General features: G+C 49.8%; 1 protein-coding gene across 2 annotated transcripts in view; it reads right to left on the reverse strand.

Annotated features, from left to right (window-relative positions):
• Positions 1-247: 247 nt before the first annotated feature.
• The window catches only part of LOC146797221 (uncharacterized), a 151,487-nt gene continuing 124,518 nt past the window's right edge, over positions 248-27,216 (reverse strand). For both annotated transcript variants that reach the window (XM_085624175.1, XM_085624174.1), the window contains 4 exons: positions 24,982-25,092; positions 24,590-24,688; positions 1,613-1,684; positions 248-1,129 (listed from right to left, as the gene is read on the reverse strand). In XM_085624175.1, coding sequence (XP_085480301.1) covers positions 399-1,129; positions 1,613-1,684; positions 24,590-24,688; positions 24,982-25,092 — 1,013 coding nt within the window. In that variant the 3' untranslated portion in view covers positions 248-398. The remainder of the gene's footprint in view (positions 1,130-1,612; positions 1,685-24,589; positions 24,689-24,981; positions 25,093-27,216) is intronic.

Below are 27,216 nucleotides of genomic sequence, written 5' to 3' on the forward strand. Positions count from 1 at the left end.
CTAGCGTGTCTTTGCTGAAAGGGCGATAAAATTATCGCCGCTTTTCGCCCGAAAACGGACGTTGATGATATGCCCCTATATTCTTTCAGAAGAACATACTCAGGTTATTCCCAGTAGACCGTGTTTTAATATCTCCTCTTATGTTGCCACCTTTTTAAAGCACAGTCAAATGACAAATAAGCATGGCTTGTCTTCAGATGTCTGTTGTTTACAAATATGATACACCATTTAGTTAATTATTTTATGCTTACAGGTTTAATCTTTCAATTAAGTACAAATTCTTCTTTTTAAAATCACTTACAGGAAAATGTCAGGTAAAATGAGATTTCCATGCTGGTTCTTCAATTTCCACTGTCTGTGTGGTCTGTTCCTCTCAGTTTTATTTTTAGATCGGGAGGTCAGTCTCTTAAGATGCTGTTTTTAAAGCTGCCAGTATGCTTTCTTTGATGATAGACAAGATGACTTTTTTGTATGAAGCTTTTTTCACACTCTATACATTTATAGGGTCTCTCCCCTGTGTGAATTCTTATGTGTTCGTTCAAATAATCTTTCCGATTAAATCTTTTGTGACAGAAGGTGCACATGTATGGCTTTTCACCTGAGTGTATTCGACAGTGTACAATAAGATGGGTTTTCTGAAAAAATCTTTTCTTACATTCAGTACATGCATAAGGCCTCTCTCTTGAATGTGATTTTAAATGTCTTGTATAATCCTCCTTCACACAGTAATTTTGATCAGTAGAAGACATGCATGTTTCCTGATCTTGCTCAGTGATTTGTAGATCTTTACACAAGTGTGAGTTCCGCAGATTGCTGTTGCAGTTAATATATTGCTCTGACCCGCCTGTTCCTTGGTCTGACCCGCCTGTTCCTTGGTCTGATCCGCCTGTTCCTTGGTGTATATTGGCATGCCCTGGATAGCTGAGACTACTTTCACAGGGAGAAGTTGTCTCTGTGTTGCTTTCCGTACAGGTTTCTTCCCATATAAGATTTCTAAGTTGGGCTTCCTTATCACAGCTCGAAAAAAACATCAAATTGATTCTCTCTGAAATCGCTTTCTGTGGCACTCTTTTTGCAGGATATTTTAAAGCGTCTTCATCTTTCTTTTTTCTGGTCATCCTTTGATCATCTGTTAATGCAGAATAAAAAGAAGAGAGTGCTGTAAGAATCTTACTAGACAGTAGAAAAATGAGAATGTTACAGCATCAATAGATCTACAGAAAACAATAAAATGGAGTTTAATGGAAACAACACTGCAGGTATCATTAAAGAAAAACGACAAACAAAATACACATCTAAGCTAAAATAAAAACGTACAGGACAGGTCTCACAAAACTAATTAGTCATTCGTGAAAAAAAAAACAGTAGTTTCGGTTCATCCTATGAATCAGTGGCACCCAAAGGACACAGAACATTTTTTATTTGATACCTAAGGGTGCTCAGGCAAAACCTCGCTTTGTCTGAGACTTTGAAAAATCCAGAATTTTATGAGTCATCATGGCAGTGGCTGGTTTTAAGCCGAATGTTTATAGAAGCCTTGCCTTGCTTCACAAGCTTTCTGATGAGTTTAGGCCTCGAGCAACATATTGCATTTTTGCTAGGACTGCCTTACCTGGCTCAAGGTTCTGGGCCGTATCTACAACCTTTCTTGTAACTCCTTGCTTGTACTGTGGCAACACAGTGCCTGAAAGGGAAATAAAAAAAATGAAAAAAATGAAACAACGAAAAGACTCGAAGTAAATGGAACCAATATGCCAGGCTTTGGCACCCAACTTTTGGTTCTGTGAATGTTTTAACTATAACGGTACAAGGGAACTTTTTTGTGTGTAGTAAATTATGCAAGAGTAGAGTCCATTACTCACAGAGAGGTGAGCCAGAGACTGAAGTTGGCTGACATTCACTGAAAAAAACAACGGTTAAATTGATGTTATAAGTAGTGCATGGCGGGGGTGCAAGTTATAGTTGGTTTCTGTGTTTTTTATTTCAAAACGTTATGTTGACACTGACACATTCATCTAACTGTAACATCACTTAAACCTTTGCTTTTTCAGTGTATTTCTAAGTTAAAAAAGTAAAGTAAAATATAATACCAATTCCTAACTGTAACATCACTTTAACATTTGTTTTTATTCAGTACATTTTTAGGGTTTAATTATAAAACAAAACATCTTAGCAAATACTAGGCCCACAAAAATAAAAGAAAGGAAAAGACTTAAGGAAAACAACATGTTAGACTGCACAACCTCTTGGTGTCTTTTGCTGGAAGCTTTACCATGAGGAACTTACAAAACCCCAAGAACTGACTGCCTACCCTCAACCCTCTGGCTTAAACAAACTGTGCCCACTCAACAATAAATCCAATATTCTGTGGTGCATTGAGGCCTTTAAGTTGTTTGTTCAGTTTCAGTTTCAGTTTAATCTTTATTCGTCTATCAAAAGATAGTCATAAAAGTACATCATTCTAAGAAAACATATTTTGTACAATCAAAATTGGTAAAATCATTTATTTTCTTATGTTAAAACCATAACATGCATGTTTATTTTAGTACATCATCATAGAACCAAACTTTAAAAATGACACATAAAAAATCTAATACTAGTATTCTAAAATTCCGTGGATCATGTAATTTCCTTTCTGCTAGATATTCATAGTTTTTCTCATTTTGATTGCTTTCAAGATAAACAGGACAACACTGTAACAAGTCAAGGGGTCACCCAGTGTCACCAACAATTTCATCGCTACTTTATGTGACCTAATATGATGGGTGAGAAAAAGAGGCTTCAGATAAAAACATCTAAAATTCCTATAAAAATTACAAAATAGCAAAAAATACATTGTACTCTGCTTACTCCTGTTGTCACATGGACATGGCATATCTTCAGGCGGATGAAGTCGCATTTTAGGGAAAGCTACAAGATAATTTATTGTGCTTGCCTCTATGCTATTTGATATATACTGTGCAACAATAGATTTGTCCTTTTCCGCCTTAGATCTCAAGCCCAGCCTAAGTTCTAGGAATGTGTTTATGATCTCTTTCTTTGTGTACATCAGAGTTTTAGAAATTTCTGACCATATTGTTATCTTATACACGTTTTCCAAGGCGGAATTAATATATGACAACCACAGTATTTTGAGTACATCATGCAATTTAAGGCAATCTAAAATAATTTCTTTTGTAAAAGCAGTTTCTTCCCTTTTCCATACTGAGTCCCAGAATACTAATGGCTGTACCAATAGCAGGTCTTCGATAAACTGAAGACCCACCTCATGATGTGCAATGGTGTTTGAAGCAGATGGTGGTAAATAAAGCAAGCGTTTCAGGAAGAGGTTTTCTTGTATTTGCAAGACCTTGTTATTTGTGTAACCCCTTAGCCCTGCCCCATAGAAGGCTGTACATGCACCTTTGGCTTTATATAAAGCTCCCATCTTGTAAATCGGCCGGTGCCCTAGAATAGAGAAAATAAGATTGGTGCAAGAACACAGCCTTGTCTTATCCCCCGCCGCACTCTAAAATTGGGTGTATATTCTCCTTGGGGCCCAAAACGGACCTGACTAAATAACTTCTCATACAGGCGGGAAAGAAACCCTACAATCGCCCTAGGTGCTCCCATTGAAATGAGGGTTGTCCAGAGCAAATTATGGTCCACCAAGTCAAAAGCACTGCTTAAATTGGCAAAGGAAAGGTATAAAGAACCTGCCTTTGCCCTGGTAACTTTGCCAATAAGCAGCGCTAAATGTGTACATTGCTCGATAGTCCCTATTCGCTTTCTGAACCCATACTGTACCGGTGTTAAAATTGAGTATTCAGTTGCCCATTCCTCTAATCTTATCAGCAGGACCCTACTCATCACTTTCACAGATGTATCAAGGAGTGAGATCGGTCGATAGTTTTTGGGATCCTCTTTATCCCCCTTTTCGAATATCGGTATGATAATTGATTCTCCCCATGACTCTGGGATTCTATCTATAGTTGCTATGTTAAACACCCTAGTTAGGATGGGTCCCCACCAGGTAGGTGCTGATTTAAATACATCTACTGGGACGCCATCCGGCCCGGGAGCCCGACCCCCGGCACTTGCATGGATTGCCTGGATAACTTTCTCATTGGTAATATTCATGGGAAGGTTTCTTCCTTCACTTATCAGACTATCCTGTATCGCCCTCTGCTTTATATTACTATTAAAAATTCTGGAAAAATGGTTTACCCATTTGTCCACAGAGACAAAGGAACAAAACTCCGAGATGTTATCGTTCTTCAGAAATGTGGCATTAACTACATCCCAAAAGTGTTTTTTATTTTTAGTTTTTGCAGCTGTGGTCAAATATTCCCATGCCTCTTCCTTTAATATCTTTTTCCAGGCAGATACAGCTATCTTATACTCCAAACGTAGGGTTTGAATGGTAGACAATTCTCTTGGAGATTTAGAGAGAGCATGCTTCAAGTCACTAAGGGCTTTAGTGCAGGCACCATCAAACCACCCCTTTCTTTTACTACATGATGGTCCGGGGGTTTTAGTGAGGATTGCCTTAATTGATTGTGTAATGGTGCAGAAATTCTTGGCCAATAACACCGGTGTAATTTCTTCCTGTAGACAGAATGCGATTTCCCTTCGGTTAGAATCCACTATTTTCCTCAACATTAAACATGGGTCAACACCTGACCATTTTATTCTAATCCCATTTGTCCCAGCTATATTTATATGATGTGCTATGATCAATAGTGGATTGTGCATTCCTCCCTATAAATTTTGGGTATAAACACCCATTAGGGTTACTACCTCCCTTGAGGAGTCGTAAATCCTATTTTGCGATCATTTGGTTGAGTTCTTCCCCATAGTCGTAATGGCTAAAATGGTCAATTTCCTCAGCGACATTTAAGCGACCACAGGACATCGAGTTAGGTCCTCCTCATGCAAATAAATTAAAATCTCCAGCCCAAAATATGATATACTCTGTATTGACTATGGACAAGAATTTTTCCAAGCTCTGATCAAGGGCTGCTACCAGTTTGCCTCTTGAAAAATCGAAAACATTATTATAAAATTTACAATTATCAGGTCCTTCACATCCTTTTTTTCTGAGCCAAAGCAGTTGTGCATGGGGACCCACTGTTAAAACCTTTTTGATATTAACAGATAATTTGCTAGACACAAGAATTTGTAAGTCCCCCTTTGCTCGACCAGCTTGTGATCTAATAACTGCTAAAAAAAAGGGAGGAGTACCCTTCAACATGTATCGGGTTGACACACCAGGTCTCTTGTAAACATATAATATCCTATTTAGAGATAAAAGTAGCCCAGTCAGCTATTAGAGCCTTGCCTGCCAGCCCGTGCACGTTCCAGGTAACAAAACATAACCTTTGTTATAGAGTGTCTCTGTACGATTTGTTTGTGGTACCATTATACAATCATTAGAATTGTCGTCATTACTAATTATGCCATTTCTTTCTACAACCGGCCCTTCGGTAGTAGAGTCCTGCATACGCGCTACATGTATATTGGTTATCATGGTATGCTTCGTTTGATGGCTAACCTTAGAAACATCTATATCGTGCACATGTTGCTGATCCTTGAAAGCCCCCGCACCGCTTGGCTCAGTACGGAGTCATTCATTGTCATCTAGACCAGTCAGTGCTTCGAATCTGTTATGCATTACGAAAGCCGGGGCACGGCTGGGGTATGAACTTTGGGTGAGCTTCTCAGATTGAAAATCCAATGCGCCCTTATGGCGTTGATCAATGCCCCTCAGGTGGCGGGAGTATGCTCATAGCTGCAGATTTGACAGTATTAGTCTCGATCCTATTAAGAATACCTCCTGCAATTCTGGGGTTTCTAAAATTGATTATTACACAGTCATCCCTATAATCTTTTGCTAACGGGCCAATCCACCCTACTCTCCTTGTGAGCAAGATCTCATTACCTCTACTGGGGGAGAATAAGTGTTCTTTGCTTAACCGGTGAACTACCTTGCGAGTCAAGCATTCTGTGGTTTCCAGAGACCCTTCTTTAAGTGGCGGGACATTAACCAAACTTACCACATATGGACAACTTGCGGGTGGTAGATTAATAGTAACTAGGTCTAACCAACTCAGAGTTCCTACATGCACACAGATCTCAAAAGTAAGCACTTGTCAAAAAAGGTCAAAGATGATGTTGGGTGAGTAATTCAGGTAAATATTCTAAAAGAGTCGTGACAAGGCTTCCATTCACTTAGGGCTCACTTCCATAGTAAAATTAAACGTAGCCTTTGCGTTTATCACTTTTGAGCCCAAAACAACATGCACATGCAATCTGCCTTCTGTGGTTACAGAGCTACAGTTATACTCACTTGCAACACAGGTTACAGGGGGGTGAACAGGCTTTGAAGAATGAGCCCAATGACCCCTTTGACAGCTCTTGTGTAGAAGCGGGCAACAGAAACCCTCCGTGGATTTCGGAACGTTCTCTTGCTCACATAGTGGACAGCATTATCGTCAGCGCTGTGCTGGTTTTAATGCACCCTACCTTTGAACAGCATCATCGTCAGCGCTGCGCTGGTTTTAATGCACCCTACCTTTGAACAGCATCATCGTCAGCACTGCGCTGGTTTTAATGCACCCTACCTTTGGCACCCTACCTTTGAACAGCATCATCGTCAGCGCTGCGCTGGTTTTAATGCACCCTACCTTTGAACAGCATCATCGTCAGCGCTGCGCTGGTTTTAATGCACCCTACCTTTGAACAGCATCATTGTCAGCACTGCGCTGGTTTTAATGCACCCTACCTTTGAACAGCATCATTGTCAGCGCTGCGCTGGTTTTAATACACCCTACCTTTGGCACCCTACCTTTGAACAGCATCATCGTCAGCGCTGCGCTGGTTTTAATGCACCCTATCTTTGAACAGCATCATTGTCAGCGCTGCGCTGGTTTTAATGCACCCTACCTTTGAACAGCATCATCGTCAGCACTGCGCTGGTTTTAATGCACCCTACCTTTGGCACCCTACCTTTGAACAGCATCATCGTCAGCGCTGCGCTGGTTTTAATGCACCCTACCTTTGAACAGCATCATCATCAGCGCTGCGCTGGTTTTAATGCACCCTACCTTTGGCACCCTACCTTTGAACAGCATCATCGTCAGCGCTGCGCTGGTTTTAATGCACCCTACCTTTGGCACCCTACCTTTGAACAGCATCATCGTCAGCGCTGCGCTGGTTTTAATGCACCCTACCTTTGAACAGCATCATTGTCAGCACTGCGCTGGTTTTAATGCACCCTACCTTTGAACAGCATCATTGTCAGCGCTGCGCTGGTTTTAATGCACCCTACCTTTGAAAAGCATCATTGTCAGCGCTGCGCTGGTTTTAATGCACCCTACCTTTGGCACCCTACCTTTGAACAGCATCATCGTCAGCGCTGCGCTGGTTTTAATGCACCCTACCTTTGAACAGCATCATTGTCAGCGCTGCGCTGGTTTTAATGCACCCTACCTTTGAACAGCATCATCGTCAGCACTGCGCTGGTTTTAATGCACCCTACCTTTGAACAGCATCATTGTCAGCGCTGCGCTGGTTTTAATGCACCCTACCTTTGAACAGCATCATCGTCAGCGCTGCGCTGGTTTTAATGCACCCTACCTTTGGCACCCTACCTTTGAACAGCATCATTGTCAGCGATGCACTGGTTTTAATGCACCCTACCTTTGAACAGCATCATTGTCAGCGCTGCGCTGGTTTTAATGCACCCTACCTTTGGCACCCTACCTTTGAACAGCATCATCGTCAGCGCTGCGCTGGTTTTAATGCACCCTACCTTTGAACAGCATCATTGTCAGCGCTGCGCTGGTTTTAATGCACCCTACCTTTGAACAGCATCATTGTCAGCGCTGCGCTGGTTTTAATGCACCCTACCTTTGAACAGCATCATCGTCAGCGCTGCGCTGGTTTTGATGCACCCTACCTTTGAACAGCATCATTGTCAGCACTGCGCTGGTTTTAATGCACCCTACCTTTGAACAGCATCATTGTCAGTGCTGCGCTGGTTTTAATGCACCCTACCTTTGAACAGCATCATTGTCAGCGCTGCGCTGGTTTTAATGCACCCTACCTTTGAACAGCATCATTGTCAGCACTGCGCTGGTTTTAATGCACCCTACCTTTGAACAGCATCATTGTCAGCGCTGCGCTGGTTTTAATGCACCCTACCTTTGAACAGCATCATTGTCAGCGCTGCGCTGGTTTTAATGCACCCTACCTTTGAACAGCATCATTGTCAGCGCTGCGCTGGTTTTAATGCACCCTACCTTTGGCAGTGGACTCACTCAAGCCTGACTTGCTTCTCTAGGGCAGGTTTTGTGCTCTTCGACCGAGGGGTTAGAACTGACATCTTATGCTGGCTAAGCGCATTATATGCTAGACAAGTGACCTGCATGCTCCTTCTCATGATGCTGTGGAAGGGGTAAGGTTGGAGCTGGGGAAGTTGATTCAGCTGTACAGCTGCGCCATCTGAGACTTCAAACATCTCAGGAAGCCTCTAATATCGAACTCTGCAGGAAGATCTGGGAGCTCCTACAGATCTAGTGATGCCCCTTCCTTCTCCTGTTGTCCCTTGCTGTCTTCCCTCCATGCCACTGTCTATCTGATAGTTCTACAGCCCTTTTGTATTTTTAGTGGCGTTTAGGAACAGTTTAAAATAACATGTTGTGCTATACAAGCGCCCGCCAACTAGCACGTCATTTATTTATTGATCTGTGTTGTGGCAGCCAAGTTCCGTGCCTTTACTGGGGCGTTTTACTGTTGTGATTTTCAGAATGGGGGGGCTACACAGTGAACAATGCCAGGGCTCCTTGAATTTGCATTAGCACTGCACTTTATTTTTTCCCTTGATACAATGGTAGGCGCTCTAGTTGTTTTCCCGGTCCTCCACAAATAAATACAGCGGCTGGATCACGGCAGCGGGCATGCCGCTGGCTCTCCAAAGGCAAGCCAGTCTGCACCCAGTCAGTGACCCTGGCCGCTTTCACCAAGCCAGGGTGTCCTACTCACCCGAGCATTTGGCGACTCTGCAAGTAAGTTTGAAGGGTCCTTGTTTACTTTCAATTGATCTCAGTAAGACTGAGTTTCAGTGTGAGGTGTACTGTTTTCAGGCCTCGAAAAATCTACTTGCTCACTTGCAATTGGGAGTAAAAGTTCATAAGGTCGAGCTATTTTTAGCACCTACTAGTCCCATCTGGTGAGTAATCAGTCTGGAAAGGAGCAGGTGTTCTGTTCATTCAGAAGGTGAATGAGCAATAAAGATGCCATTCCATGTTGTTTTCATCTTGACACATTTGCCGTCTGTTCAAGGAAGGAGGTCAAAGGTCAGTTTGTCTTTTAACTGACCGCTGCTTGGAATATGAGGTTTATTGTTCTCTCTCCTACTAGAGTTAGAGGGTTTTGTCTCGTGAGCTGTCTGAAGATGTCAGTTATTTTATTTTAACACATAACAATTAATATTACAAACATTTCAAAATATATCAGGAATTACAAAAGCATATTTTTTTGTAATTAAGAAGTGTGATGCAACAAAGAGCTGAATAGGATCAGAACAAAGCAGGACACTTCACTTGGTGATGAGCAAACGACACATATATGTAGAAACTCTATTTCCAAACATTATTGTTTGTACAATATATCGTTTTATCAGTAAAGTTCCATGTCAGTGGGAAAGTTTGTGGCCGTTTCAATGTACAATCTGCTGATTACTAATGACAGTGTGCTACCACTTCATGCTTTAGTTATGTATTTATTAAAAGTGATTTGTTTTTAAACAGGATTTGAGAAACATTCCTGCCCCCCCCATGACAATGCTGTTAATGAACTAAGAGGCAAGTCAGGGGTCATGTGTATCCTGTATGTGGCTAGATTTGTGTGAGACCGGCCTCGTGGCGTGGGCCCTCCCGACCAGCAAGCCACCCTGCAACCGCACCGATCCTCCATGTCACAGACTTCCGGCCACCATGGCCCAACATCCCGATGGCCGGCCAGGCCCCCAACACGCATGCCCGGCCGAGGGAGAGTGAAACCCCCCCCAAGCCAGACCGAGAGGCGCCGACCCTGTCACACCTCTGGTCTCTTCCCCAAGGGGGGTTTCGATCGACCACCAGGCCCCCGGTGAGCGGCCGCCTCGCCTGCTGGGTGTCTGGAGTCCCTCCCGGACCCACCTGAACAGATCAAAGGGCCGAACGACAGGAAGCCCCGACACACCGCCCCCCAGGCACCGAGACCCCTCTCGGCGAGGTCCCCGGACTTCAAAGAGGAGGGGAAGTATAACAAGGGGTGCGGAAGGGACGGGAGGAGAAGAAGACCTGGACTGACGAGAGCCTGCTGACCTGGTCGCGGCTCGATCGCTCCCCGAACCAAAGAACGCTACCCGAACTCTGAACCATCTGAGCCCTGCTGACGCTGTCGCGGCTCCCCGAACTCTGAACCATCTGAGCCCTGCTGACGCTGTCGCGGCTCCCCGAACTCTGAACCATCTGAGCCCTGCTGACGCTGTCGCGGCTCCCCGAACTCTGAACCATCTGAGCCCTGCTGACGCTGTCGCGGCTCCCCGAACTCTGAACCATCTGAGCCCTGCTGACGCTGTCGCGGCTCCCCGAACTCTGAACCATCTGAGCCCTGCTGACGCTGTCGCGGCTCCCCGAACTCTGAACCATCTGAGCCCTGCTGACGCTGTCGCGGCTCCCCGAACTCTGAACCATCTGAGCCCTGCTGACGCTGTCGCGGCTCCCCGAACTCTGAACCATCTGAGCCCTGCTGACGCTGTCGCGGCTCCCCAAACTCTGAACCATCTGAGCCCTGCGGACGCTGTCGCGGCTCCCCGAACTCTGAACCATCTGAGCCCTGCTGACGCTGTCGCGGCTCCCCGAACTCCGAACCACCTGTGCCTGCTGAGTGACTCGCGGCCCCCTCCTCCAAGAGAATCGGCAGAGACTGCCGAGAGAAGCAACATCCCCTCAGCTCGAGGATTGAGAGCTGTGCGCCAGATACTCCGCAGAGACACTGACTCAAAGACTGTCCCGCTACCCCGAGATCACCGCCGTTTGTGACACTAATTCTGTACCTGCCTTCCGGATCATAAAGATCCCCTACAACTAACGATAAAGTATATTGTCCTACGAAGAACTACTGTGTGGTGTCCCTCTATCAGAAGAGAGTAAGCACAGCGTGTGCGATCCTAGGTACGAGATCCTTCCAGGAAGGGCCTCCCAGCTCTTGCTCAGCCTAACTCTAGGAAAGGTGAGTCTCCGGGTGGTCAGGAACGCATTCCGCAGCCTTCCCGGGGAACGCCTTCCAACATTTGGTGGCAGGCGACGGGATCCGAGCCAACACCTAGAGATCGTGCAGTAAACGGCTGACGCACTACCAAGAAGAAATGGAAGGAGAAACCTCCCTAGGTGCCGCGGGTACCGACACGAGCACGATATTCCAAGAGGACCAGTTGGAATCTTATACACACCGAGAACTGAAACAATTTTGCAAAGACCTTGGAATCGCTACCACCGGACTAAGCACGAAAGAGGACTTCCAGGGAGCATTAAAAACCTGGGTCGGGGCAGGGGCCCCCGGACACAAACAGAAGGAGAGCCGCCAAACGAACCACGAAGCACCCCGGGGAGGAACGGCACCCCCGAGGGGGGCCTATCCCCAGAGGAGTTAGCGGACCGAGAAAGAGGTCGCAACCACGAACTAGAACTAGCAAAATTAAAAATCGGGGGAAAGCTAAAACTGTCCGAAAAGAAGCTGGCGGTAGAACAGTTATGCCTACAAGGAGAACTCGAGGAAAAGAAACGACAGAGAGAACACGAAGAAAGAAAACTCCAACTAGAGCACGAACGTAGCCTGAAAGAGATCGAGCTCAAGGCTAAGAATGCGGAGGCCAGACCATCGGAAACCCAACCCCTCTCCTCCGCCGTGGAACCAAATGTCCACATCCCCAAGGATGTGGTGAAGGAATACTATAAGAACGACGACATCCAGCAATGGTTCAAGGCCTACGAAGTCGCCATGACCTCCCACCGAGTCCCGCAGAAAGACTGGGGGGCCGGGCTGTGGGGCCGGTTCCTGAGCGAGGGGAGAGATACCCTGCTGGACCTGCCCTCCACGGTGCTGAACTCCTACAGCCACATGAAAGAGGCCCTAGTAGCCAGATATGGGCTCACCCCTGAGATGTACCGGCAACGATTTAGAGACTGCAAGAAGATACCCGGTACCACCTGGGTGGAATACGTGAACTTTTACAGCCGGGCCTTGGACGGGTGGATCAAGGGCAGCAAGGTCTCCACCTTTGAGGAGCTGTTCGACCTAATCGCATGGGAACACTTGTCCGCCAATTGCTTTGTGGAGTTGCGCCAGCACCTCCTGGACAGCAAACTCACGGACCCTCGAAAACTGGCCGTCGAGGCTGACCGATGGGTAAACACCCGAGCCTCCCGGGGTCCCGTGGGAGACTACGGTCGCCACAGTCAGGGACCCCCCCGCCAGAGGGGCGGAGGGAATCAAGGCCGGCCAAGAGAACTCCCGGGGGGACCCCAGCTCAGTCCCCCCAGAGGACAACCTCCGCCCTTTCCAGCTCCACCTCCGACCAGCACCGGGCCACCGGGGAGGTCGGGGCCCCGAGTAAGGATCACCTGTTTCCACTGCCAACAGACCGGACACTATGCCAGCGACCCTCAATGTCCCATGTACCAACGACCCGCCACGACAACCCCGCCGGCTCGACAAATGGCCTCGGTAGCCCTGGGGGAAGAGATGGAAGACTCCGAAGAATGGGAACCAGCCGCCATGGCCTTGGTCTCCCTAGGGGACTGAGAGATGGTCCCCGGAACGTCCCTGCCCGCCAACACGAAGAAGTACCGACAGCAGGTGACGGTCAACGGTCACCGCGTCGAGGGCCTCCGGGACACGGGGGCGAGTGTCACGGCGGTTCACTGTCACCTGGTCTCCGAAGATCAGATCCTGCCCGACGCCTTTTGTCCAGTCATATCGTCAGACAATTCCGAGAGCCTCTGCTGGATGGCCCTAGTTCCCTTCGAATGGGGGGGAGTCACCGGCAAGTTGAAGGTGGCAGTCCGAGCCTCCCAGCCCGTAGACTGCCTCCTGGGCAACGACCTTGAGAATTCCCCGTGGGGACAAGTGGAACGAAGAGCCCATCTCGAAATGATGGGCCTACCCGAATGGGTATGCGCCACCACGCGCTCGATGACTCTCAGATTGCCTTCCTCCGAGGAAGGGGAGGCCATGCCGCTGAACACCGCCACCATCCCCGAGGTCCGGGATGCAGCACCCAAGCCCGATGACCCCCTTCCGGATGAAGCGACCGTTCCTGACGAGGGGTCTGTGCCTCCAGACCCCGAACCCCTGACCGAGCTCGGGGACCTGCCCGAAATGGCCCAGTGGCACTGCGAGGGAGGCCCCTCCCGAGAAGAATTCTGCCAAGAACAATCCACCTGCCCTTCCCTCATTGGACCCCGACAGCAGGCCGAGGCCCAAGCAGCAGGCGACCGGACCGGCACCCACTGGGTATACTGGGAAAACGGCCTCCTGTACAGCGAACAGAAGTCGGCCGAGTTGGGCTTGGCCCGAGTACTGGTGGTACCCCTGCGCTTCCGAAGTCTCCTCCTGGGCCTAGCCCATGATGTACCCCTGGCCGGACACTTAGGTCAAGATAAGACCTACCAGCGACTCGTCACCCACTTCTATTGGCCCAAGATGCGAGCGAATGTGGAGGCCCACTGTAAGTCCTGCCTCACGTGCCAGGCCAGCGGAAAGTGTGGGGGGAAGCGCAAGGCTCCGCTACAACCCTTCCCCGTCGTCAGTACCCCTTTTGAGCGGGTAGGAATCGACATCGTGGGACCACTGGACCCCAAGACCGCCCAGGGCCACCGGTTCATCCTCGTCCTGGTGGACCATGCCACCCGCTACCCCGAAGCCATCCCCCTCCGCACCGTGACAGCCCCTGTGGTGGGCCGGGCCTTGATGGGGATCTTCTCCCGCGTGGGGTTCCCCCGCGAAGTCGTGAGTGATCGGGGCATGAACTTTATCTCCAAATACATGAGGTCCCTATGGCAGCAGTGCGGAGAAGTGTGGCTCACTGGTTAGAGGAGGCATACCCTGAAGCAGAGGTCAGACCCGGGACCAGGGTTCAATTCCCGACGCGGCAGGGTCTGAGCCCAAGTGTCCACGGACTCGATAATTCTCACTTCGGTGCCTATTCGAATCATGGGTTCACACTCTGCAACTCTGGGCAATAGCTTGCTTAATCTCCACTACAGCCCCCCCCGCGGCGGGATGCCTGGCTTTCACCTTGGGGATGCCCAGTACGGGTTATCTCACAGGGAAAAGCCAGGACGGGTTCCCAATGCAAGCGCCGAGATGCCCAAGGGTAAGTCGAGCGCTATATAAGAACACACATACATACATACATACATACATACAAGTTCACCACTCCATACCACCCCCAAGGGAATGGCCTAGTCGAGCGATTTAACAGGACACTGAAACGAATGATCATGGGCCTCGAAGAACCTCAACGCCGGAGATGGGACGTCCTCCTCCCATGCCTCCTGTTCGCCTACCGAGAGGTCCCACAAAAATCCCTGGGGTTCAGCCCATTCGAACTGCTATACGGACACCCCGTCCGGGGACCCCTGAGCCTGGTCAAGGAGGGTTGGGAAACGACTCTCCAGGGGACCCCTCCGGATGTGTTCCGATACATCTTGGCGCTCCGCAACCAGACCCGGAAATTCCGAGAACTCGCAGAGGCGAACCTCGAGGCAAGCCAGGAAGAGATGAGGCGCTGGTATGACCAGAATGCTACGCTGGTCGAGTTTCAGCCGGGCCAACAAGTCTGGGTCATTGCCCCGGTGAGACCCTGCGCCCTCCAAGATAAATGGACTGGACCCTTCAAGGTGGTCGAGCGGAAGAGCCAAGTCACCTATCTCGTCGATGTACAGTCCCCGCGGAACCCCCTCCGGGTCCTCCACGTGAACCGCCTCAAACCCCACTTTGTGAGGACGGAGTTGAGCTTACTCCTGGCCACCGACGATGGGGCCGAAGAAGACACCGAGCCCCTCCCAGACCCCCTGGGGCGAAAGAAACCGATGGTTCCGTGGAGGGGGTGAGACTGTCAACCGCCCTCACAGCCCAGCAGTCCGACGACTGCCGCCAGCTACTAAGGCAGTTCGCGGACCTCTTCTCCCTAACCCCTGGGGTCACCGACTGGTGTGTCCACGACGTGAACACCGGCGACAGCCCGCCAGTAAGACACCGGGCCTACCGGGTCCCTGATCGGGTCCGAACCTGCATCCAGACCGAGGTAGCGAAGATGTTGGCCCTCGGGGTGATTGAACCCTCCGACAGCCCCTGGGCGAGCCCGGTAGTCCTGGTTCCGAAAGCGGCGGCCCCTGGTGTCACCCCCGAGCTGAGGTTTTGCGTGGACTACCGAGGACTCAATGCGGTCACCCGAGCGGACGCTCACCCTATCCCCCGCGCAGACGAGCTCATCGACCGCCTCGGGGCCGCTCGCTACCTCAGCGCCTTCGACCTAACTTGTGAATACTGGCAGATTGCCCTCACCGAGGGAGCCAAGGAGCGCTCCGCCTTCTCCACCCCGGATGGGCACTACCGCTTTAGGGTGATGCCGTTTGGAATGAAGAATGCCCCGGCCACCTTCCAGCGGCTGGTGAACAGGGTCCTGTCCGGACTAGAGGGGTTCAGCACGGCGTACCTCGACGATATAGCGGTATTCAGCTCCCAATGGACCGAGCACCTCCAGCACCTCCGACAAGTCCTGCTGGCTCTGCGCCAGGCCGGACTCACCAGCAAAGCCAGCAAATGTCAAATTGAACGGTACCCGAACTCTGAACCACCTGAGCCCTGCTGACGCGGTCGCGGCTCCCCGAACTCTGAACCATCTGAGCCCTGCTGACGCTGTTGCGGCTCCCCGAACTCTGAACCATCTGAGCCCTGCTGACGCTGTTGCGGCTCCCCGAACTCTGAACCATCTGAGCCCTGCTGACGCTGTCGCGGCTCCCCGAACTCTGAACCATCTGAGCCCTGCTGACGCTGTCGCGTCTCCCCGAACTCTGAACCACCTGAGCCCTGCTGACGGCGTCGCGGCTCCCCGAACTACGAACCTCCTGTGCCTGCTGAGTGACTCGCGGCCCCCTCCTCCAAGAGAATCGGCAGAGATTGCCGAGAGAAGCAACATCCCCTCAGCTCGAGGATTGAGAGCTGTGCGCCGGATACTCCGCAGAGACACTGACTCAAAGACTGTCCCGCTACCTCCATACCCCCCATCACGAGATCGCCGCCGCTGGTGACACTAATACTGTACCTGCCTTCCGGATCATAAAGATCCCCTACAACTAACGATAAAGTATATTGTCTTACGAAGAACTACTGTGTGGTGTCCCTCTATCAGAAGAGAGTAAGCGCAGCGTGTGCGATCCTAGGTACGAGACCCTTCCAGGAAGGGCCTCCCCGCTCTTGCTCGGCCTAACTCTGGGAAAGGTGGGTCTCCGGGTGGTCAGGAACGCATTCCGCAGCCTCCCCGGTGAACGCCTTCCAACAGACACATAATAGACGGCTTGGGCCTTTCTAATCTCAGAATGGTAGCTTTTTTATCGCTTTTTTATACTCCTGCTTACTCATGGAGTCATAAGACTATCTCCATTTCCTCTCTAATCTTTTACATTCTTTTTTAGCAACAGTAGGTGGGAATTAAACCATGGAGACTGTCTGTCCTGTCGTGCACTTTTGAATATTTTAAATGGAATGGTCTTTTCCAAAGAGTTTTTGAATCCAATCAGTACATTTTTGAATTGCAGAGCAGATGCTATCACCTAGTTCAGGTCTGGAGTTACTGGGGATACTTTTCCACTCCTCAAGATTTTTTCCAACTGCGATCTGTCCCCGTAGTCTGTCTTGGCCAGTTATCAATGTGTGACCTAGTATAGGGATTGGTATCAGGATATGATCTGACCATTTGACTGGCAGGGGTTTTAGCATCTGCAAATTCAGGGAATGAGTAAAGACCGGGTCAATGAGATGTGCTTTCTCATGGGTGGGGCCATCAACTGTTTTTTGCCATTTGCAGAGATGCTAGGTCCTCTAATAGGTTGCATGGTTATTGAAATCATCAAAATGAACATTAAAATCTCCCAAAAAGGGTGAAGTTAGCGTTATTCACTGCCGTACTGGCAATTGCACCAGGAAGTGCATAAAGAAATTCAGGAGTCATGTTTCAGTGAGGAATACCACATCAGGTCATTCTTCCAGGATAAGCAAAAACAATGCTGTTTATGGTGCCAGAGATCTAAAATTCATCAGAGACATACGCCATCCTCCCAAGTCCTTGGTCAAGATATTGTGTGTGACGGAGGTGCGCGGGGCGATTAAGGTGCTTCGCGGGTCCACGGCCCCCGGCCTAGATGGCTTCTCTGGGGATTTTTATAAGGCGTTCTCTGATCAGCTGGCGCCACAACTGATAGAGGTGTATGTGGAGGCGCTGGAGCGCGGCTCCCTGCCGGCCACCCTCAGCGAAGCGGTGATAGTTCTCCTTCCAAAACCAAACAAGGACCCGACGTTGTGTAGTTCCTATCGGCCCCTCTCCCTTTTAAACTTCGACTACAAGATCCTGGCAAAGATAGTGGCCAACAGGCTCTCTCAATTGATGGAATTTATCATTTCGCCCGTCCAATCGGGCTTTGTCCCGCGTCGCTCTACGTCTTTAAATCTGCGAACGCTTTTTACGGTCCTCCATAGAATTAACCCTGCCACGCCGGCAGCGGCGGTCCTCCTGGATACCGAAAAGGCCTTCGACACTCTAGAATGGCCTTTCTTTCTCGCCGTCATGCAACGTATGGGCATGCCGGAGACCTTCCTTGCCACTACGAGGCTTTTGTATAGCCGCCCCACGGCCCGATTGCGTATCAATGGCACGCTGTCCTGTCCCTTCTCTTTAACGCGTGGTACGCGGCAGGGCTGCCCACTCTCACCACTCTTGTTCATTTTGGCCATGGACCCCTTGATCCGACATTTCCAGGAGCGCCACCTCCACAGGGGTCTCCAGTTCCGGACGGGTCCGTTGCTAGCGTCCCTCTACGCAGACGACACCATACTGTATGTAAGAGAACCGCAGGTCAACCTTGCCCCCCTGATACGGGAGATCCTCCGCTTCGGCGCACACTCCGGGCTGGGCATCAACTGGCATAAGTCCGTCATCTTCCCCTTAACCAGCAGCACCTCCCCATGGCAGTGCGAGTACCCATTGGAGTGGTGCTCTGACTCGGTTCGGTACCTGGGTGTGCAGATCCATCTCAACACGGACGAACTTATTCGCCTCAACTATGGCCGCGCTTTGGACAGGCTGGAGACACAGGTGGAGGGATGGTTGAGACTCCCGCTGTCTATGTCGGCCAGAATTGCAATCATAAAAATGATAGTTCTCCCTAGATTTTTATACCTCTTCAATAATATCCCCGTCCCCATCACCCGGGCCTTCTTCACCGCGTTGCGATCCCAGCTGATCAGGCTGGTATGGGGCGGGAAGCACCCCCGGATTGGTTGGAAGACCCTCATGCTCCCTCCTGATAGGGGCGGCCTCGGGGTACCGGATCTGTATTTGTATTATCTGGTGGCGCAATGTGCGCACGCCTATGCCTGGTACCACCCTGACGCTCGTATTCCGTTCCTGCGTCCCGAGGCGGATTTCGTTCTCCCGGGCCGGTTAGCGGCGGTGTTACCAAAGGGGGTCCCCCGAGACCCAGTTGATATCCAAACGGTGTCCACCACCAGTTGGGCGTGGCACCGTCTTACTCGCTATCTAGCCCAGCCCCTCCTTTACTCCTCTTCTCTTCCACTTCCTAATCCCGGCTTGCTGTCTGGCACGGGGGAGGCACTGGTTCAGCGTACATTGACCAAGTTTCACCTGGCTACGGCCGGGGACCTCTACCCGGGGGGCCACATATTTTCGGTCTCGGAGGAGGAGCGCTTCAGTGAGGCCACGTTCATGGACAAATTTGTCCTGCGCCGGCTTTATTGTGCGGCTCGTTCAGACATTGCGGGATTCCCTCTCGAGCCAGCATCCTTTGAGCCTCTAACTCTCCTTATTGACAACGACTCGGGTGCCCATATGGTATCTAAGATGTACAAGGCATGCGCGGCGCTGGTTCCATGTGAGGATGGCCGGTTGAGAGCGGCCTGGGAGGCGGACTTGGGTAGACCGATCACAGATGAACAATGGACCGCTTGCTGCAAAGTCACTAAGGCGATCTCGCTAAATAGTCGGCATAAGCTCCTCCATTATAAATTTCTTCGCCGCTGCTACATGACCCCAGCTAGGCTCCACGCTATTGACCCTGCGCGCCCGCACACATGTTGGAAATGCGCTGCTCCACACGCTGACTTTGCACACCTGTCCTGGACGTGCCCCAGACTGCAACCATATTGGACGCAGATCCACGAGATCCTTGGCGCTATGTTGGAGCTCACGCTGGTTCCCACTCCGGAGGTTGCATTACTGGGCTATACAGTGAACTTCCCCAAGGGCGTCCGCAGGCTGGCCTCCCTGGGCCTGCTACTCGCCAAGAGGGAGGTGGCAAAACATTGGGGCGGTAGGTCGGCCCCCACGGCCGGGACATGGCTCACGTCTATGGCTTATTGCAGCACAAACAGCGAGATATATGCCAGTCTCCTCCCTGCAGTTGCGCGTCCCAAGGATATCTGGGGCCCCTACAAGACCTATATTGCTAACCTCCCGTGCGCTTCTCCACCCCGTGCCAGCTCCGGAATAGTTCCCACGGGAGTGGGGTAGCTCTGATGGTCCTCCCTGCGGGGAATTGGGGGGAGTGAGTGCTCGCTGGGCGGGCTGCATTAGTGGAGCTGTGCCGAAAATGGGGGTGCCCGCTGCAGATGGTTGAAGAGTCCTGACTGAGTCATTTCCCTTCGATGGGCACGGGCGGATGAGACGGATGGGCTCTGGATGGGGGGTCTTGCTGTGGTCTGCTGCCATGAAATCGAACTGCTGTTTGTATATGAAGGGGGAGTGTAATGATGTATCTCCGCAATTGTTCCTACAGATCTGCACAGCCGATATTCTTGCATTGTTATGTTTTTCAAAACTCAATAAAAAAAGTTTACAAAAAAAAAGATATTGTGTGTGAGGTGGAGACTGCTAGAAGCAAAAGAAAGGCCTCGAAAAATCATAACAATGTTACTAGACCTTCAGGTCTAGTGATTTAAATCATCTACTCTACTTATTTGTACTGCTTTTGACCCATAAACTGATTTCAACTTATGTGATCCTGGGCAAATAATTCAATTCATTTAGCCGCCATTTTCTTCATTATCACATCTGAGAGCGCCTTCAAATGTGCGAGTTCTGCATGTCTGCTGTACAAAAAACTATTTTGTTTGATTTAATAGACTATATTTTCTTTCCATATATAATACAAATTGTTGGAAGGCGTTCCCCGGGAAGGCTGCGGAATGCGTTCCTGACCACCCGGAGACCCACCTTTCCTAGAGTTAGGCCGAGCAAGAGCGGGGAGGCCCTTCCTGGAAGGGTCTCGTACCTAGGATCGCACACGCTGCGCTTACTCTCTTCTGATAGAGGGACACCACTCAGTAGTTCTTCGTAGGACAATATACTTTATCGTTAGTTGTAGGGGATCTTTATGATCCGGAAGGCAGGTACAGAATTAGTGTCACAAACGGCGGTGATCTCGGGGTAGCGGGACAGTCTTTGAGTCAGTGTCTCTGCGGAGTATCTGGCACACAGCTCTCAATCTTTGAGCTGAGGGGATGTTGCTTCTCTCGGCAGTCTCTGCCGAGTCTCTTGGAGGAGGGGGCCGCGAGTCACTCAGCAGGCACAGGTGGTTCGGAGTTCGGGGAGCCGCGACAGCGTCCGCAGGGCTCAGATGGTTCAGAGTTCGGGGAGCCGCGACAGCGTTAGCAGGGCTCAGATGGTTCAGAGTTCGGGGAGCCGCGACAGCGTCAGCAGGGCTCAGATGGTTCAGAGTTCGGGGAGCCGCGACAATGTCAGCAGGGCTCAGATGGTTCAGAGTTCGGGGAGCCGCGACAGCGTCAGCAGAGCTCAGATGGTTCAGAGTTCGGGTAGCGTTCTTTGGTTCGGGGAGCGATCGAGCCGCGACCAGGTCAGCAGGCTCTCGTCAGTCCAGGTCTTCTTCTCCTCCCGTCCCTTCCGCACCCCTTGTTATACTTCCCCTCCTCTTTGAAGTCCGGGGACCTCGCCGAGAGGGGTCTTGGTGCCTGGGGGGCGGTGTGTCGGGGCTTCCTGTCATTCGGCCCTTTGATCTGTTCAGGTGGGTCCGGGAGGGACTCCAGACACCCAGCAGGCGAGGCGGCCGCTCACCGGGGGCCTGGTGGTCGATCGAAACCCCCCTTGGGGAAGAGACCAGAGGTGTGACAGGGTCGGCGCCTCTCGGTCTGGCTTGGGGGGGTTTCACTCTCCCTCGGCATGCGTGTTGGGGGCCTGGCCGGCCATCGGGATGTTGGGCCATGGTGGCCGGAAGTCTGTGACATGGAGGATCGGTGCGGTTGCAGGGTGGCTTGCTGGTCGGGAGGGCCCACGCCACGAGGCCGGTCTCACAGTGTCCAAGACAGAGAAGGGTTTAAATTCAGCAAGAGAAATCTTTCAAATAGTTACGTCATTCAACCAGCAAAGACCTGCCAGCATGCTACCTGAACCTGTGGTGAAACGTTGCAATGATCTAGCCAAACTCTTTTTAAAAGAAGGTCACTGACATTTACTTATCATTTTCTGATTAGACCGGGACTCCAGAATATACTTCTTCTCCTTGGCAACCTGGGGGTCCTGGGGCGCACCTTTTGGCCTCCCCCTATCAGTACAGAAGATCTAGCCGCACTATTTAGTTCGGTCCAATCTGGCTCTCAAATCTGGCTCTCCACTGGAACCCGCTCCGCCTTACATTATGGAACGGGGGCAGAGCGTATCTTGCCAGTTTTGCAGGAACTGCTCAATCTTTTTTTAAAGAACGGGTTAGTCTCCTCCCCTTGGAAACATTCAATGGTGAAACCTGTGCTTAAAATACGACCTTGGATCCGCTACTTTCTGAAAACTACTGACCAGTTTCCCTACTAGCAGGAGTTGGGAAGTTTCTGGAGAAGCATGGGAACCAACATCTATTGCTATTTGTAGAACCCAATGAGATCCTCCACCCCACAGAAACTGGTTTTAGACTACAATATAGCACCGAAACGCCACTACTAAAATGCTTGTAGACCAAGGGGTTCTGCAGCAGTTATACTTTTAGACCTAAGGGCTGCATTCAATACTGTAGCCCGCTCAGTCCTCATACAGAGACTTGCAAACGTGGGTGTGACAGTGTGCTAAACTGGTTTACATCAGTTCTTGAGGATAGGAGTTTTCAAGTACTAGACAAAACATGCTACTCGAATACATGTCCCTTGAAATGTGGAGTGCCTCAGGGCTCGTCACTGAGCGCAAATCTTTTCAATCTTCATATGCGCACCCTGGCGAAGATTGTACGAGCATTTGCACTTTCAATAGTCACATATGCAGATGACACTCATATAGTTTTCTACATCTTTCCAGATAACTGCTCAAACGTATAATAACTAGCACCCTGCCTGAAGGAAGTGGCAGAATAGATGGATAAGTACTGTCTTAAACTTGATGGTGACAAAACTGAAATCATTATGTGGGTGATAACTTCATCAACCAGCCTTTGTTTGGCTGGCTTGATTCCTTTCGAAATTCTCTTAGCCCCAAAATACCTACAAAATACTTAGGTGTCTGGCTAGACAACACACTCACCATAGAAACTCAAGCTAGGACACTTGCAGCAAGCTGCTACGGATTACGCCGTATGCTTAGGAAAGTTCTAGATCTTCTTCCTCTCGCATCTACAGGCTTTCCGTACAGGCGCTGGTGAGGTCACGCCTTGACTACGGTAACTATCTCTACCTAGGTTTCCCTTGCTATGTAGTCCAGAGGCTACAGGTAGTACAAAATGCAGCGGCTCGCCTTCTACTGAACAGTCCTAGACATCAGCCAGTACAGAGCTCGCTGCAGTGCTACACTCACTTCTGATAGAACAAAGGGTACAAGTTAAGCCCCTTTGCATCTTTCAGAGGACATTTGACAAAAGAGGCTCTCAACTGCTACAATCCCTATTGCATTAAACAATTGAACTGCTAGTACTGCGCTAAGTATGCACGCTCCCTATTATTTAGGAGGACACATTTTGAGGATAAAAACAAAAAGTGTCAAAGACTTATTTTTTGCTTGAATTAATAATTTTTTTAAACAAACAAGATTGCTTTGGCAATAGGAAGTTCCAAAAAAATTCTAAAGATACATTATTAAAAAACTGATTAATTCAAGCAAAAAATAAGTCTTTGAGCGTGAATACTTAGCGCAGTACTAGCAGTTCAATTGTTTAATTTAATAGAGGCTCAGCTTTACTGCCTCCAGCCTACCTCCAGTATTGGACACGACAATCACTATTGCAGCCTTACACTGCTGGGAGGGCCTTGAGGTCTGAAAGCCCCCGTCTAATGATTATTCCAAAAATCTGTAGGGTGCGGTGTGGAGGGCACTTCTCTTCTTATCTGGTTCCGAAGCTATAGAATTCTCTACCGATAACCAACCAACTTTCATGAAGATGATAAAGGCTTGGTTATTTGTCAATTGAGGCTGACCCAATGGGATTTAAGTGCTCAGCTTCAGTGATGGATTGGTGCCGGTTGGTCATTTAGCGCTGGGAGGCCCACTGGGTAGCCAAGCTCTTTACAAAGTGAATGGATTCGAATACAGATAAAAGACTAGAAATACTTCAGGGTTGCCAGAGAAAAGGAGACTGCAGATAGCAGGAGCAGCAGGCCTAGATGCTACAGAAATTAAAGTAAATAGGTGTGTACCGTGGCATCTTGTACTAAAACCTTCACTTCACTGTGACCAACCAAATTTATAGTTCCTATAGGTTAGGTCCTGAGTTCACTTTAATACCTCTTTTAAGTATTTCTCTTTTAAGGTGTTCAGAAATAACTGTGTTGAGATCAATGAGATTTTATTTGTAAAAATGTGGTATTTTACCAACATCGTGGCATATAGTAATATTATGTATGACTAAGGGCTTCCTTCTGCTCCCTACACAAATTCTCATTTGGACACAAACGAGACTTTATGTCTGACTGGGGGCACCATTTTGTGATGGAGTTTCCCACACACATTGCACAATCTGCTTTTTGAGGCAAAGAACAGGGGAAGGCATGCAGTGTGACAGCTTCTCTCTTATTCTGCAGTGTGGAACTCAGAACGGTGTGGTAACAGTGCAGCCAGAAAATACTGCACACATGGAAGTGGTATTTGCTGTTTGTGACCTGGGTGGATGAAGTACCCAAGTGTTGTTAGTTTCTTTATGAAAGGTCTGGAATGGAATTTCATTTAAAGTGGAATTACTTACCAGTGCAATAAAGTTACAATTGCAATGCTGGTGTGTGCAGTGGGGTCGTGTAACAACACACTCTCTTGCTTTAAGGTGAAGCTTTGTCTACTCACTCATAGGACTCCTGGTGCGTTTTATTCTGCGACTGCCCAGATTCTTCCCGCCTAAGGCCTCCTCCTCTTCTTTTACGCAGAATGAGCCAACTTCATATCCTGAGATTTAAAAAAGCAGTTAAGTATACGACAGCAACAGACTTAAAATGTATTGCTGGAATGCACATTCATGAACAGAGAGCATCCTGTTTTGGAAATCAGGGTTTTGCTTGAGAATAAGGGTTTTCGTGTAATTTTAATGTGCTGACCATGACACAGGGAAGATATTTTGCCCTCTACGTGACAAACAGAGGGTTGTCTTGGGGATGAGTGATGAATAAAGAGACTATTTACACCTCACAGCTCTAGGACACTCTAGTAATGATTATAAGTCAGAAATATAAGCATGTTACCGTGGTCTGGCTCAGCGTCGCCATCCCTCAATTCTGCACCAAGATGATCAATGAAAATGGAGACGGGCTCTTCTTTCTGTGAACATTGATCAGCTTCCAAAAGTGGCAAATCTGTGGAGCAAGGCCCATGTCATGTATCTATACAGTAATATATTGTAATGTTTATGCAACACATAAATACATTCACTTTTAAAACAAACAAAGCTTTTAGCAAGAGTTGCTTGCTGCAATGCCACCCAAAGAGCTTCAGCACTTCTCATACTCGCATTATAATATTTTCATCTCAGTGACACAGACACAATGTCACAGAGGTTGATGCGAGTTTCCATTCTGGAGGAACTCTGCTTTTTTTTTGATAATCAAGATTATAAAATGTTTGCAGATCAAAAGAGTACATTGGTAGCAATAAGACACGTTATACAGATACAATATTAATAAAGGGAATACGATTTAGACTCATGCGACACCTGTGGGCGAAACCCTGCCCTCGCCCGTTGCTCAAGACCATTTGGACCCTTCACACTGGCGATAAATTAAACCACCATATTTTGCCAAAGAGTTCTGGGCAACCCCGGGCCTCGAAGAGGGGCTCTTCTTGGGTACCACATCTGTCTACTCCCCGCCTCCAGCTCCTCATGGTGGGCGGCTTGGTTCGGGACCAAAGCGCAGCGATATCACGCTTTGCCACCGCCACTGCCATTCCCAGAAAGCGCTTGTCGGCCCGGGATCCATCAAGGCCATCGAACACTCCCAGGATCAAGCGTAGAGGGTCATGGGGGACCTCCCACCCTAGAGCTTGAGTAAGTTCACGCTCCACCCCCGCCCAAAACGGCGCTAGAGCGGGGCATTGCCACACCATGTGGTAAAAATCGTCTGGGGCGTGGTTGCAGCGCGAGCACGTTGGGGAGGGCCGCATGCGGGCGCTGAACAGGCGTGCTGGGGTGAGGTATGCCGTGTGGAGGCAGTAGAGTTGGACTAGACGCAACTTGGAGGAGGACGTCAGGGTCTTGGGTGCCATAAGGGTGTCCCTCCAATCCGTGTCATCCAGGGGACCCAGCCACCCCTCCCACCGGGCCCGGAGCGAGTCTAAGGATGCGGGACCATTGATCACCAAGGAGCGGTAAATCCGTGACACCCCCCTCTGCCCAGGTTCCCCATCATCACTTGGGCCTCCAGGGGACTAAATTCGGGGAAGGAGGTGGGGGATGGAATGTGGGCTTGGAGGGCGTGTCTCAGCTGTAAGTATTTGTAGAAATGGGAGGAGTGGAGGGAGTGGCAGTGTTGTAGGTCTGCAAACGATCTGACATAGTCCCCCACCCAGACGTCACCAAGCAGCGAGATCCTGATGTGGTCCCATTTACGGAAGTTCTGGAGGGATGAGACCTCTTCCAGCCAGGCCCCACTCCACAGAGGCGTCTGCCTGGTGAGTATCCGATCCCATTTTTCATACCGTAGGGTGGTTCGCCAGGCCATGAGCACCGTTCTGGTAATGGGGGAGAGAGCCTGTGGGACTGGGCTCCCATACAGGTAGGCCTGGATTTGCGCGAAGTCCGTCGACCGGAGCTCCACTCGGTACGACGGGTCGGATCATCCGCCCGCGAACCTGTCGTGGATCGCGAACAGCCTCGTGGCCAGATAATAGAGGTGGAGATTGGTCACCCCCATTCCTCCATCGTAGGGGGGTATGCGGCAATGCGCTAGGGACATGCGCGGTCTCCTTCCTCCCCATAAAAATCGGGTGAGGACACCGTCCAACTCCCAAAACCAACCACCTGGGAGATGAGTGGTCACGTTTTGTAAGATGTACAGGAAGCGGGGGAGGGCCATCATTTTGAAAAGGGCGCTCCTTCCGAGGGGATTGAGGGGAAGGGTCTGCCATCTTCTGAGGTCCGCCTTGGCCTTGGTGACCAGGGGAGTGATGTTCAGGGCCCACTCGAGCTCTGGGAGGTGGGCCACCCACACCCCCAGGTACTTGAAGGATTGCCTCCGCAAGGGGATGGTCGTTTGCCAGTCGAAGCACTCCCGGGAAGAGTGCAAGGGAACCAGGGTGGACTTCGCCGGGTTGTGCCTGAGGCCAGAGACCCGTTCAAAAGCCGAAAGGGTGTCCAGACATCGCGGGCCAGTGCTCGCCGTGTCCGCCAGGAAAAGGAGGACGTCATCAGCGTACAGGGCAATTTTGTCAACCTGGTGCGGATCCCAGGCTCAGCCGCGGATGAGGGGGTCTTGACGGATGAG

This window comes from Triturus cristatus, chromosome 9, assembly GCF_964204655.1.
Source record: "Triturus cristatus chromosome 9, aTriCri1.1, whole genome shotgun sequence".
Classification (NCBI taxonomy): Eukaryota; Metazoa; Chordata; class Amphibia; order Caudata; family Salamandridae; genus Triturus; species Triturus cristatus.